Source organism: Aedes aegypti, chromosome 1 (genome assembly GCF_002204515.2).
Source record: "Aedes aegypti strain LVP_AGWG chromosome 1, AaegL5.0 Primary Assembly, whole genome shotgun sequence".
NCBI lineage: Eukaryota > Metazoa > Arthropoda > Insecta > Diptera > Culicidae > Aedes > Aedes aegypti.
Genome location: NC_035107.1, coordinates 266,388,417 through 266,403,209, shown reverse-complemented (window position 1 = coordinate 266,403,209; position 14,793 = coordinate 266,388,417). Strand labels below are relative to the sequence as shown.

General features: G+C 37.8%; 1 protein-coding gene across 1 annotated transcript in view; it reads right to left on the bottom strand.

Annotated features, from left to right (window-relative positions):
- LOC5567502 (GATA-binding factor C) overlaps nucleotides 1-14,793 on the bottom strand; it is a 678,672-nt gene that overhangs the window by 598,697 nt on the left and 65,182 nt on the right. Inside the window, exon 2 of the mRNA XM_021837727.1 lies at nucleotides 1,209-1,794. Coding sequence (XP_021693419.1) covers nucleotides 1,209-1,419 — 211 coding nt within the window. The 5' untranslated portion in view covers nucleotides 1,420-1,794. The remainder of the gene's footprint in view (nucleotides 1-1,208; nucleotides 1,795-14,793) is intronic.

Here is a 14,793-nt window from a genome sequence, read left to right as displayed (position 1 = left end):
TGAACATACCAACTTACGATTCGTTAAAATAAAAAAAGTTGGCGTACAAGTCATTTTTGCGATCACCGTAAAAAAAATTTTGATCCGTACATTTTGTAGTACTGAAAATTCTGAACATATTCTCAGAAGCAACTATGGCTCTAAAATCAATAAATCTTGACGAAAACCTCATGTCCGCCTAAATTTGCTTCCTGGACCAGTGTGCAATGCACTAATAACAAACACAAAAAACGAGCCACTTATTCTTAGTGCACACGAGTGAAGACGTTGCTGTCGTCGTTCGACGCCATCATCAACAACATCATCATCTGAGGGCGCGTTGCCTATGCTAATTGCTATCTAGCTAGCCTACGTTGCATTCTCGATGAAAATCTCAATTGTTTTCCTTCCCTTAGGTTACAACCCCCGACCGACACACACACGCTACCCATCCAGTTGTCTCAGGTAAGCTGCTTCAAACGATGGGAAAAGTGATGTACCTCCCCGTCTTGCCTCTCCCCACACATTCCGCTACGCATCGAAGCCGCCATCATTGGATACCTACGGGGCGCCTCAGCCAAAGGTAATTATCGATAATTATTTCTTTATGTAATTGAAAAAATGATGAATGCTGCAAAACAACCAGTTTCCACCGGCAAATCAACTAACTAACCAACCATCCAAGTGGTCACCCGAGAACATGTGTGAGTACACTGAGCTCTCCATTTACGGAAATTCTGGGACTAGCTAAGGACTCCGTTTTGTACACGTCCTCGGATCTACAAACGTTACGAGTAATCTCTTGAAGATGTATAAATGTGGTTTACGCTTATGTGGTCTCATACAGTTATGTTGAATTAAGTTGAAGATATATAATCGTAACCAACGTTTTTGGATAAGAGTTTTACTCATGCAGACTAAAAGAAACATAATCTACAAAGTTGACTATGCTAGAGGAGGACTTGTTAGCTCTAGGGGTTTTCAAACGCCGAGTGCTAAGAACGATCTTCGGCGGCGTGCAGGAGAACGATGTGTGACTGCGAAGAATGAACCACGAGCTCGCCAACTCTACGGCAAACCCAGTGCCCTGAAGGTGGCTTAAGTTGGAAGGATACTCTGGGCTGGGATTGTTGCGAGAATGCCGGCATCTATTTAAGAACCCCCAACCAATTACGTTAATGGAGGTTCCAGTGTATACAGGAAACCTTAGGCATTGGCATGGCACTTACCGTGTGGTCCGTAGCTGCTGGGGTAGTACCGCCGGTGGGAGCCATTCTCCATCGGGTAGAACGGATTCAGCTCGGAGGGATCCATGACGGCTGCGGCGGCTGCCACTGCCGCCGATTGGTGTCCCAAAACGGCAGCCGAAGTCCCGGGAGAAGCCCCCAGCCGTTGGTTGTCGTACCAACTCCGGGCTTCAGCCGCCGACGTCATATCCATGTTGAACTCCGTTGCGAACACTATGGGATCGCACTTTTGCCGAGCACGAATATCACACAATCAAATTCGAAAATCAATTCACCGATTCAGCTAAGTTCACTGTTTTCACTAAATCACTCGCGATCGCGGCACGTGTTCCGAACTAATTATTCACGTTGCACAAATTCACCTGACCCAGTTCGTTGGCCTTTGGCAGTCCGTCATTTGGGTTGACCATTGTCACGACGTTTGGAGAAAGCCTTGCGAATTGTACCGAACAGTCGTCACCACGGGAAATTAGTTTAATTAGCCGAAGAAAATACGCTAACAACTGGCAACAATTTGGCAATGGATGACAGTTTGATGAGTCCGTTGACGGAATCAACTGGTTGAGATCTGCGAATTAGATGAGAGAAGACAATGAAAATTAGGTGAAATGGTGAGATACAATTTTGAGCTATGTGATGGTGGATTGTTTGCATCGATGATTCATTGTCGCACCGGAAGTGGTAATTTTAGGTTTGATTTCGACAATGCTAGATGTGGGAACTAGCAATGGAGTTTTCTGAGCTTAGACATATTGGATGGACTAAATGTGCATGTTTTGTAGGACTGAAAAGTATAAAGTAAAAAGATAAGGCACAGTAGACAACAGAGGGTGATCACTATTATATTATTGCAAAATTTTTAATCGTTCATGAATTTGCCATAAAGTTAATTAATTGAACGGTAGCCAGTAACATCGATAATATCCGAAACCCGAAAGGGAAAAAGAATCCCTTTCCAGAAGTAAGTTTACACTAATGGTCAAACAGTGAGTCATATTTTTTATAGATATCAAAAGCTACTAACGAAAAATCAGATCTCTAGGACAGGTAAATAATTTCATATAAATCGCCAAACATGGTTTGAAAATAATCCTTTTTTTATTGTTTCTTTTAGAACATGAAACTTTTGAGGACATTATTTTAAAACCTAATATTTCCTTCATATTAATTGTTATAAGTAAGTCATGTCATGTAAATTGCTTAATATCATGTCAGCTAAATATCAGTTTGACTGAACGCTTATTCAATACTCCTATCCAGCGAAACATGAAAAACTGTATATCTAGCTGAATAAGAAATTATTTAACTATGCTATTAACTCTTATTTAACTATCGCAATATTCTTAATACCACAATCACCATGCAGCTTTATATTATGCACAATAAAAACGTTCAAAATGAATAAAAATTTTTGGAAAAAAAGTATGATTTCAAAACGTGAACAATGTGAACATTTTCTAGTAGTCTTTTCAGAAAGTAACACAAACAATAATGATATTCCAAATCGATTAACAAATTTCCATCAACTTTCAGACCAAACAACCCCATCGAAAAGTACAATCAGATCTTCGTTCCTTTTAGACGTTCTTTATTTATCATTTAATTCAATTGATTGATAATTTTTGAGTAGACGTCAATGAAAATCTAATAATCCACAATCTACCCGAAAACAATTACGAAAATGTTGTCCTAAATCAAACAATAGTGATAGTGACACAATTTCATATGAATCAGAAGAGAACCTAGATTAAAACGCAGAAACTGAACCGGATTATTACAATTAAGGTTCTGGAGAAGCATTGCGCAAGTGGCTTTTCAATATCACGTTTTCCATGAAGCCTTAAAAAGTTCATTGCGAGTTATAAAGCACCAGTACTGCGATGTATATTTGTTTAATATTGTTAACTACTCGGAAGAGCGTGACAAGCCTTACACAATTTTTGGAGGATTCTAGCAAAATATATGGGTGGAATGTGCTCAAAGAACTTGTCCTCCAGTGCATTGAAATGACCACCAGTTGTGTTATTTCAACAGAAACACTCAAAATTTCAATAACTTAACATTAGATAGTTATAACTATAACTATTCATATTAGTAAAAGAAGTATTGTAGTGAGTTGTTTCGATATTTTTGGACTTCCAAGGACTTTACTGAATATAAGCCTAAGGATGTACAAGCGTAAGCAGTTGTATATTGATGATATTTAGTTATGAATTCAAACTCTGTATGCAAATGAAGCAATGCACTGAAGCACTCTACTGATGCTTTTGGTTCTTAAAGGATTCCATGTATACTGGCCTTAGGATCTTCAAATGTAACCAGGGATCTAGCAATTGTTTTAAGCTATAGCATATAATCTTGATTCTTCATATGAGTAAACGTAGTGTTGTACTAATTCATACTCATGTTCTTGGTCCTCCAAGGACTCCACGGAATATAGGCCTTAGGATCAACGAGCTTAAGCAGTTGTATATTGATGGCATTTAGTTGTGGGCTCTTCTTATTAGTAAACGGAGTATTGTATCGATTTGTACAGACATTTTTGGCCATGTTATACAGACCTTTGCATCTACTAGCGTAACCAGTGCTATAGTAGTAGTTTGTAGGTATGATTTAGAGATGGTCGGGTCTCGAGTTTTCAAACCCGAATTTTGAATTAGCGAATTATGAACAAAGTTACAACCTAAAAGCTTCCCTATGCATCAGAAACGATGAATTTACTATCTTTTCGAACTTGGGTTTATTCGGGGTTTCCTTACAATTTTTTGTCGGGTTTCGGGTCGGGCTCGGGTTTACTCTCGTGGACCTCCTGCCTGTCCCGTGCGCCCTTCGAGTGTACTGACGGACTCGAGGCTTCAGTGATCCGTGGATTCACAGGAATGCCTGGGTTTCCACGCGCACTCGGTTGTCGTACTGGGGTACAGGTCTTCATGGACTCACTTCTTAATTAGCGCGTAGGATCAACGAAGGTAGATTACGGTTGTAATGCCTCAAACCGCAATGGCGTTTTTGAACAAAAACTGCGAGGTCTTGTGGGCACGACGAGGTCGGTGGGTAAGGCACGGTACGGTCGAGCTAGGTTCAGGGTTATTTTGGGACGGGGTTTACCTGGATGTCCACTTTCTCAGTCATTTCTTCTCTTCTCTCTTTTAAACTATCTTTCTTCTCGGTTAAGATTTTTACTACTTAAACTTGAACTTGTTATATTGCTGTAAAGCACGACTGCTATCGTTGAAGATCTGCAGAAGACTCATGAAGTGTCTTGCTAGTGTCCGTTGACCCCGAACCTTCGACCTTTGACCCATGTCCATTGATTACGTAATCCAACTCATCATGGCCACCCATTTCACTACCCCCATGGCCGTCCATTCGTGTGGTTTAGCGCCACCCTGGTGGTGATTAGTGGCCTTACCGTCGTCCTAATAAAGCTCCCACGAACGCAGCCAACATTGCTCCACCCTATAAGCAATGTTGGCTGCGTTCGTGGGAGCTTTATGGACATCCTACTATAACCTATCTACAAACGTTTTCTTTTTTTTTGCAATACGTTTACGAAACTGAACGCGACAAATCTCATCAACACTAGTCATCACACTGACACTGGTTACAACTCCACGGAACTGCTGAAGGATCTACAAGTATATTAATGGTATTCAGTTATGACATAATACCCGTCAAATAAGGTTATGGAGTATTGCATTGATTTGTACTGATGTTCTTGGTCCTCGAGGATCTCCATCGAATAAAGACGATAAGCGAAACCAGTGGTCCACTTGTAGCTTTGGATTATTGCAACGACCTATTAAAATCTCTGACAAAAGGTCGAAAGGACCTAAGGTCGAAAGACAAAAGGGTCGAAGAGTCAGAAGGTCGAAGAACAACAAAGACGGGACTAAAGGTTGAAAATCTTTTTTCAAAGAAGGATAAATTCCCCACCATGCAAATCATTTTCGACCTTCTGTCATTTCGACCTTTTGTCTTTCGACCTTTTGTCCAAGGACCCTCCAAGGACTGCATGATATATATTGCTGTTTGCATTTGAGATGCAAATCTTGGCTAAACGTCCTCCAAACGCGGTAACACAAAACAATCAAAGGACACCTAGCAACGATTATATAAATCACCGCCGCCCAAGTAAGAAAAATCTATCTTTGATATCGCATTTCTTGTAAAATATCTTACCGCATTTGGTGTTCCCGCATTTGATATTTGCATTTCAAACGCACACAGCAATACAGAATTCCATCGAATAAAGGCGTAATTTGCAAAGAGCCACGTTGGCGAAGGGCGTGAAGGTTTTCGAAGATCTACGACAGGGCTGCCCAACGTACGGCCCGCGACCTCCTTATTTGCGGCCCGCGAAGGGTTTGAAGATTCTTCTCATATTTGGCTCCTTGACTACTCTTACTTACTTTACTTTACTTTTGGTGGCTCTACGTCCTTCATGACATGATCTGCGCCACAATGTTACGCCAATTAACTCGGTCCATGGCTGCTAACCTCCAGTTTCTCGATCGCCCCACACTTCCAAGATCCTGCTCCACTTGGTCAAACCACCTAGCTCGTTGCGCTCCCCTTCGTCTTGTACCGGCCGAATTTGAGGTGAACACCATATTTGCGGGATTGTTGTCCGGCATTCTCACAACGTGTCCCGCCCATCGTACCCTTCCAGCTTTGGCGACCTTCTGGATACTGGGTTCACCGTAGAGTTGCGCAAGCTCGTGGTTCATCCTTCTCCTCCATACGCCGTTCTCACATACTCCGCCGAAGATTGTCCTAAGCACACGTCGTTCAAAAACTCCTAGCCCTTGCAGGTCCTCTTCGAGCATTGTCCACGTCTCATGCCCGTAGAGGACTACCGGTCTTATCAGCGTCTTGTACATGGTACACTTAGTACGGAAGTGAAGTTTACCAGACCGCAAAGTCTTGTGGAGTCCGTAGTAAGCACGACTTCCGGTAATGATACGTCTTCGAACTACGACTACTCTACCAACCCAAATTTATAACATACCAGGACTATTTAATTTTCAATTGAGTTTCCACCTAATTTTTAGCTAGGTACCGTAATTTCGGGTGAAATTGATCACTTTTCACGGTTTTTATTGTCTAATTTCTATAATGTTGACAATGCCAAACAACTGAATGCAGGAAAACAAGTACGAAGGTGAGCCTCATTGACTCAAGTATCGAAATTTTCTAACAAATGTAATTTTAATGCTAAAAAATATGTCTAAAATCAAAAAACGGGAGATCTCATTTCGGGGTGAAATTGATCACATATCAATGCCATTATTGTTAGTTTTCAAAACAACTTTACATAATAAATTTGAGCTCCCTGAATCCGAATATGCTTGCCAAATTCTTAACAACACAATATTTATAGAAATAATGAATGTTTAAATTTCAAGAATAACGCAGAAAACGCCTAAATGCATGCAATTTCCTAAGGAATTTCCTGATATATACCAGAAATTCAATTATTTCAACCAAATCAACGAATTGGTACAAGTTTTGGTTATGAAATCTAGTTTGGGGATATATCTTAAGTATCCTCACAAACTTTCAAGATTATACCATGTCCAAATCCTTGTCAAGAACTAGAAGTTTATTGATGTTTGTCAACACTGCACCGTACAAGATTTTGAAATTTTACATTATATTAATAGAAATGAACATTTTTGAACGCAAAAAACTTCTTAACACACAATTTGGACATACTTACGACAAACAACGTTCATTCACTGCAGGTTACATTGATATTTGTGCTCCATTAGGAAGAAATAAAATCGAATGACACAGTGATCAATTTTACCCTACTGATCATTTTCACCCGAATTTACGGTAATTATTTAAATTGGTTTGTTTGTTGTTTTTTCAATCTTCTTATATATTTTATTTTATGCATGGTTCAAATTCTAAATATCAAATTCTGGGTGTTTCAACAATGTTTTAACCATAACAAAAAATGTTTTTACACAAAAAAATATGTAGCCTGAACAAAACTAATGGGCAAAACGCTAAATTTCCATACATAATTTTATTGAATCATAGGCTACTATTCTCACAGAATCCTGTAAATAAATTTAACCAATACCACGCAGAATTCTTGACAGTATCATAACAATACGAGCTTTTTACTAAACCTTGAACAAGATTTTAATAAGATTCTGGACACAACTTTGATGGAAAACATTGACAAGATTCTCACAGAATTTCCAACCAGGATTCAAGGACTTCTAGCCGTATTCAATGCACAATTCACATTTCAATTCAATTCAATGCACAATTTTATGAAATTCTTGGCTAGATTACAATATGTAACTTTTTCTCAAAAACTTAAGCGAATTTATAATACAATTTTGAGCAGGTTTCTTTTGAAATACTTTTTACCACTCTCGAAATGATTATTGAGTGAGATTCTGAATAAAACGAAGATTTTCGTTATAGCTTGATTAAGATTCCAGCATATTCTGGGTCATGCTTATAATACTAGCCAGATTTTGAGAATTTCATTTGCTGGCTTTTGTCAAACATCATACGAATATTTGTGCGTTTAAAAATGTGGCCCACGGCACAAAATTGTTTCTGTGATTTGGCCCGCGGTTCGAAAAGGTTGAGCAGGCCTGATCAACGAAAACCGCGATCATCCCTGAAAGTAGGCAAAAGTGAAACGAAAATAAAGACAAATAAAGCCAACGAAGTTCCCTAAATGGTCGTGAAAATACACTCAAAAATCTATGAAGGTCTTAAAAGGATTGAAAAGATTCTTGGTAGATCATATTGGTCTATGAAAATTTATCATGCATATCGATTTACATGTATTGTAGAAATGATGAATCTCAACTTTTTTCAAAAATATCAACCAAACAGTTGTAAGACTATAAAAAAAGACGATTTACACCGTCTACAGCCAAAGGCTGCACCAACTAAGCGATCACGAAGATAAGACAACGCAGTACACTGAACACCCAGTCGCCCAATGAAGAATGTTTAGTTTTAAAAAAAAAAAATGTCCACCCACTGAAGCGGAAATCGAACCCACTCCCCATGGCATAATACGCCTAAACGACTGATGCCGCTAACCGCCCAGTAGATCTTGTCTTAGAACCTATATTTCCTAAAGTTCTTTGAGAGCTTAAAACTTTTGTAGTATTCATCAATAAACGCAATAACGTTCTTCAATATAGTCTGAGAATGTTCTGAACCCATGTATTGAGTCCTTCGATTGGTAACAAATTGTGCTCATAGATTCTAAGCTTTATATTTCAGGAAGGTCTTGGATGACCCAGATTGTCCACGAACGGCTCAGGCTATAAATAATGCCTAGCTTTCATGAAATTTACTTCACTGATTTCCTATGAGCATGTACAGCAGCTATAATTAAGCAACATGTAACTTATTATGTATATAGACCTAAAGGCCTATATTCCAGGCAGAACTTGGATGGCTTAAAATACCTTTTTGAATGGAACTCGACAATACAACAACAAAACAAAAGCTGTATATTGCTGTGAACTTCTTTGCATTTGCAAAGATTTTCAATGTTGCATAGATCACGCTTGTAGATATGAAGACAATATTTTAAAATGTTCTTTCAAACCCATATGTATCGTCATTTTATAGGATAACCATGTGTGAAAAATAGACGAAGCAAAAGGTCAAAGTATATCACATTATTTCAGCGAAGAATATCATTCCTATCAATAATTTTCCATAGGATCGTCTTAAATCAGTTTACGAGCTTCGTAGAAAAAAGCTTCGTAAATTGAAGTTACGAAAAAAATAACATCGTTTTAGGCAAAAATTTACTGTAATTCACTGGTCAGGAATAGCACCCAGTCCTAAGGCCTATCCTTCAGGATGTTCTTGGATAATTTCAGACTACCGTTGTGATCATAAATACATACAGTTAAATCCTTCAAATATTCCTGAGTATGAACCAAATTAAAAACTCTTCAAAATGTAACAAACTCGTAGATTTGAAGATGTATATTTCAGAATGTTGTTGGATGACCCAGATTGTCCACAATCTATTTTTTTTTTCTTTAGTTAACTGGCCTAAACTGAACTGTAAAGAAGAAGTGGAAATTACTTCACTTTAATTTAGCGAATCCTATCATTCTAATACATAATTTCCCATTCAATCACTTTCACTCAATTCACGAACTTCGTAAAAAAGTAACGTAAATTGGATTTAGGTAAACAAAAGACTTCGTAAATTGAGGTTTGAGTGTATACATTTTGAGAGGAAGCTGAAAAACGAAATAAGGGACAAAATTGGATCATCCATGTACTGCATATATTTTTAAAATCGCACAGCATTATAAACATTGTAATTCAATCATTAAACCGTTCATTCTAGAAAAACCTAATTATTTCAAGAAAAATTGCATAAATTTAGGTGAATTATGTGAATTTTCAAGATTTGATTTTGTAATAATATTATCAAATACATGAGTTGTAAGAATTAAAACATCATTTTAGATTCAGTAGACTCAATTTCGCTATATTTCTGAATGTTTGTCGATATAAGGGTGGCCTAATATTCGGGTTAATCAGTTCAAGTAATGCCAACATAAGAATGTATCAATATTGAGAAAAAAGACTGGAAATCAATTAAATTTGAAAAGTACAAAAAGAGATTTCATGGCCGTGTGAATAGTGTCGTTATGCATTAACCGAATCGTGTCATGAGGTATGGGTTCGATTCCCGTTTGAGCCATTCCCGCTTGAGAAATTTCATGTTCAATCAAACCTTAAAAAATAATTCCACCGTGAAAGTGGTTTTCTGACAAGCATAACAACAATAACACAATTTTCACAATTAATACAGTAATTAAAACACTTAAGCAGTTTAACAAAGAAAGTTTACTCATTTAAAACTTCTTGAATTCGGCACTAGCGACTGCCTTGAGCTCTTCAATATTCCAGCATACACTTTGTTTTTCGAATAGCTCCATAAGCTTAAGTCAGGAGGAGTCAAATTGGGATCTCCAAAATCAAATCATATGTCCCTTCTTTTTGATAGCAGATGACCATGGAATTTCTGTTGCAGAAACTGAAAAATTTGATTAACAGTGAGACATAGAGCGCCATCTTAATGAAGCCAGTAACAGCCAAAAGCTTTTTCACGAATTTGCGGACGGACATAGTGAGACATAATGATTTTTTTTAGCGTGAATGCTGATCCAAGCTGTTACTGATACTGTTCTCGAATCGATTTTCTGTTCGTCAGATGTTCTTCATGTTCTTTGTAAACCTTATAGACCGCGGGACAAATTTGCGTAGAATGACAGTCAACCATTATACAAAATGAAAAAACAATTTTTGACAGAATGAAAGACTTACCTCCTCTCATTTATTTTCTCACTACCAAACTAGTAAATCAAACATCTTTGTGTATCATATTGATTGTGAAAAAATATGAAGATTTTAACACATCTGCAAGTTTTATTAATGTGTAAAAATGGTTTAAAAGAGCACTATTTTGTATCAATCGTTTTCAGCTAGAATTTGTACGGAATTTAACACTGAAATATTGAAGGAAAAGCTACGTGAAATTGTTATGGATTACGTGCATTTTTTGAGGAAGGTTTGGCTCGATCTCATCAGTCGAGAATATTCTTCTTACAAACAACATTTAAAAAACCGTAATGAACGATTGGCGAAACAAATTCTCAGTTAGTGAGTAACCGAAGAACTCTAAGCTGAGAAGCTAGCTTTGGGGTGTAATTTCAGACAGAAGAAAAAAAAATCATGTATTCTAACCATGAAAAGCAAACGTTATACGCTAGAATCAAATACACACTTAAATCAAAATGCCGATTTCAGCTGTGCAAATCTCGGTTAAAGGTTGTTTGCAGACATCTCAGTAAAAGTGACGTTTGATGTCAGCAGCACAAAAAGATGCTGCTCTAAATAAACGTGATTTTTTGCTCACCTATGAAAATTAGTTGAAATCAACTGAGTGCGTACTTCCACTGTACGAATAAGTGTCTTATGGCTTATTAAATCCACAAGATCACAAAGGACAATTTTGTCCATTACTACATGTAACCTAATACTGATTTGTTTTATCAACTTTCAACTGAAATTTAGGCTACAATCAAGCTTGAGAGAAAAAAAAACTGCGATTAACCATGATTAGCTTAAAAAATAATGTATTTTAAGAAACAAAAATTAAAAAAAAAATGTTCGGGATCCCTCGGTTGTTATTTTGGGGAACACGTCCAATGAAAGCTAAAAACCTATATTTTCGAATGTTGAAAGATCTAGCGATGCCTATTTTTTTGTGATAATATTGTTCTACCAGACACGCCGTGTGGTCCAGAAGAGCTTGCATTTGTATGAGTTGTCCTTAATTCTGTGTAAATTTGTTTAAACATGCGTATTTTTACCAAATAGAGGTAGAGGTACGATCTACATAGTCTATATTTTTGTGTGGTATAACTCGTGTCAGTTTGTCTGTGCTTCCAACCTGCATCAACCTACTGCCGGTCAACGTCATCGTAATGTAAAGTAAAAACACAACTGTCTCATGCTATTTTGACGACCTCACATCCCGGAGACAGCTCCGAAACACGCAAGCTTTTACAGCACTAGTCGTTTCTCCATGATCCTCGCACTTGTGTGACACTTTCAGTTTCAGTTTAAGCCACTTTAGTTGCTGGCAATTGACCGACCTACGTATGGCCCGGTTTTTTTTTTTCTTTCGTTTCATGTCATTCGATCGCCAAACGCCAACCGGTCGTTAGTTTATTAGGGGGCATTTATTGACACCTAATCGATAGAAATGGTAATCGAACTGAATTGAATTGAATTTAATTTTATTGCCACTTTCGCACCCGCGTGCACCCCTTCTGCTGATCTGATCGGTAGCAACTCTACGCTTGAAGTTGTAGATACCGTACAACGGGGTATCTTTGATAATAAGGGTAGTGTTCTTATGAGCACATCCACAGTAATTAACTGAGAGCTTTCTTTGCTAATTGACAATTTTTGCATGGGTATATCGTGTGGCAGATACAAAGATAGTCTATGCCCAGGATAGTCGAGAAAACTTCCTCTACGAAAAGATACTTGACCGGTGGGAATCGAACCCACGACCCTCAGCTTGGCATTGCTGAATAGCTGCGTGTTTACCGCTACGGAAATCTAGGCCCCGTGATAACTGTCAAACCTGTAGTAAATATCTAATTCAAACTCAAATTTACCCCGTTTACAATACTTATTCCAAAAACATATAATTTAAGACCCCAAGGCTAGTTGTAGAAATATTTATATTTTCTTCTGACAAACTATCGAAGTTACCCCGTTCGACGATACATAGTTCTCCACGCTGCGAGTCGAGTCTGGAAATGGAGAATAATCTCTGGCTCGCTGGTCGGTCTTTGGCACACGATTTGATGGTTATTTATCGTGGCTGAGTGGGAATATTGGTGACAGACACGTCAACGAGCGCGAAGGAGTTTTTCTTTTCGGGTTAGGACGGCTGCTTTACGGTTTTCCACCACGCGCTAGCGCTGACGCCGACGTTCGTTGTTCGGGAGCTGGCGTTCGTTTTTATGTGCCATTTTTTGATGGGCTAATTAAAATAAGCTTAACGACACGTGCAATCACAGGTACAAGATCAGTATCTATATCTCCACAGGGTGAGCGGAGCGGAGTGCACGGAGGAGAATTATGAACCGGTTGGCCACTCAGATGGCGAATCACACTAGTTAACAAAATTTTAACTTTTTTCATGCAATTTGACCGTTTACGATAGCAAACCTTGACTCGCTGATTTCAAAAAAAAAATCAGAATTTTCGTAACACGTATTGGAAAAATGATTCTCTAATCATAAAGAGTAGTGTTGTAAATTACTAGTGTTAAATCGTTTGACCATCCCAGATCTCTTCCTTATCTCACCAACCAAGTATCCTATTCATGATAGCCATGGAGATGCAGAGGTGACCTCGGTCTCTGATAACAACGGATGACTAACTAACATTCCTTCCCTTCCCTGATGATTGTTAGCCCCATTCATTAAATCTCTGTACAACTTCGATTTTTCTGGTTAATCACGGAGTAGCAACTACGAATTTAAGGGTCATCTACACACTCTTAAAAATAATGAAAATTACTGTGGACGTAATTCTGGTTATGACTGAATGATACATGATGTAAGTGATGGAACGACACAAAAATGTGTCCATGAAGATGTATTGAACAAAAAATGTAATTTTACATGCGAATGGACACGAAAACGATAGAACTGTGATCGATATTTCCCGAATCAGACACTAACGTATTTTAAATTTGACACAAATTTACGTCATTCGGCTCGCTTCTTTTATGTGCATCCTAAAAGACGTAAATCACATGATTTTTTCGTAGTGTGCACTCTTACAAAAAGACGGGTAAAATTACGTGCTTTTAGATGCACATAAAAGAAGCGAACCTTCTGACATAGTATTACATCTGTTCTTAAAATTACATGACAATGAAAAACCAAAAAAAAATTACACGCCGGGACGTAAAATCGAAATGACCGACTTTTACATCACGACGTGTAATTTTTTTTCTAATCTTGTTGTCACGTGTCTAAGAACATATGTGCATACTTGTGCATTTATGTTTTGAAACCAACTTTCATTCTCTTACCTTGTGCTGCTTCTGACGACAGATTCTTAGAACACATGCGATGGTGTAACAATTTGAAGGAACTAATAACCATCGTCCATTGGCGCAAGTTCCCGAATGTTTCAGTGAAATTCTATATTTCTCGTAGGATCAATTGAGATAACTAACAGCTTACTTGTTTCGTTTGCACTAAATTAAACATTGCACACTGCAACAGAAATCTCAATTTCAATTAATGAACACATATTAAATTTCACATCATCACAGAGAAGACACTTTTTATTTCAAGCATCAAACAGCCAAGGCAAATTGAACGATTCTTTTTTTCACATTCCCGGAACCCCGCACTGAATAATTCACAGCTCACAGGGGATCCGATCACAACCGCACTTTGTAAAAGCGAATAGTTAGTTACAACTTCTATTTTGCTTAGTTTTTCATAGATTTCTCGCATAAATACGGGAGAGGTAAATCGCGACAGACAACACCGGCCATATTTGAAAACAAACTCAACGATTTGCGTGGAACCGACACCGAAGTCAAAGGTCATGTAAATTTACGTGTTTTGAAATTGATGTTTCAGTTCCACGCTTATATTTTACGGAATGCAGCCCGTGAGATTGAAAATATGACATAAACCTTATATGTTTCTGTAAAAATAGATTGTTAGATGTAATTCTCATTCTAGTTTTAAAAGAAATCACATTTCGAGTCAAATTTCTGAACTTTAAATCAAAGAACACATATAATTGTGTTCTGGAAGCGTTTTTGTCACAAAATGTTTAAGTGCAGATTGAATTATGTCACATGTAAAATTCTATTTTTTAAAGAGTGTATGCTTTATGCTTTAAGCATTCAACTCGTAGTTATAACCAGATGTTTTATAATTCAGTTTAATACAGCGGAAATTCGCTGTTTGGAACACGAATGCCTTCCATCTAT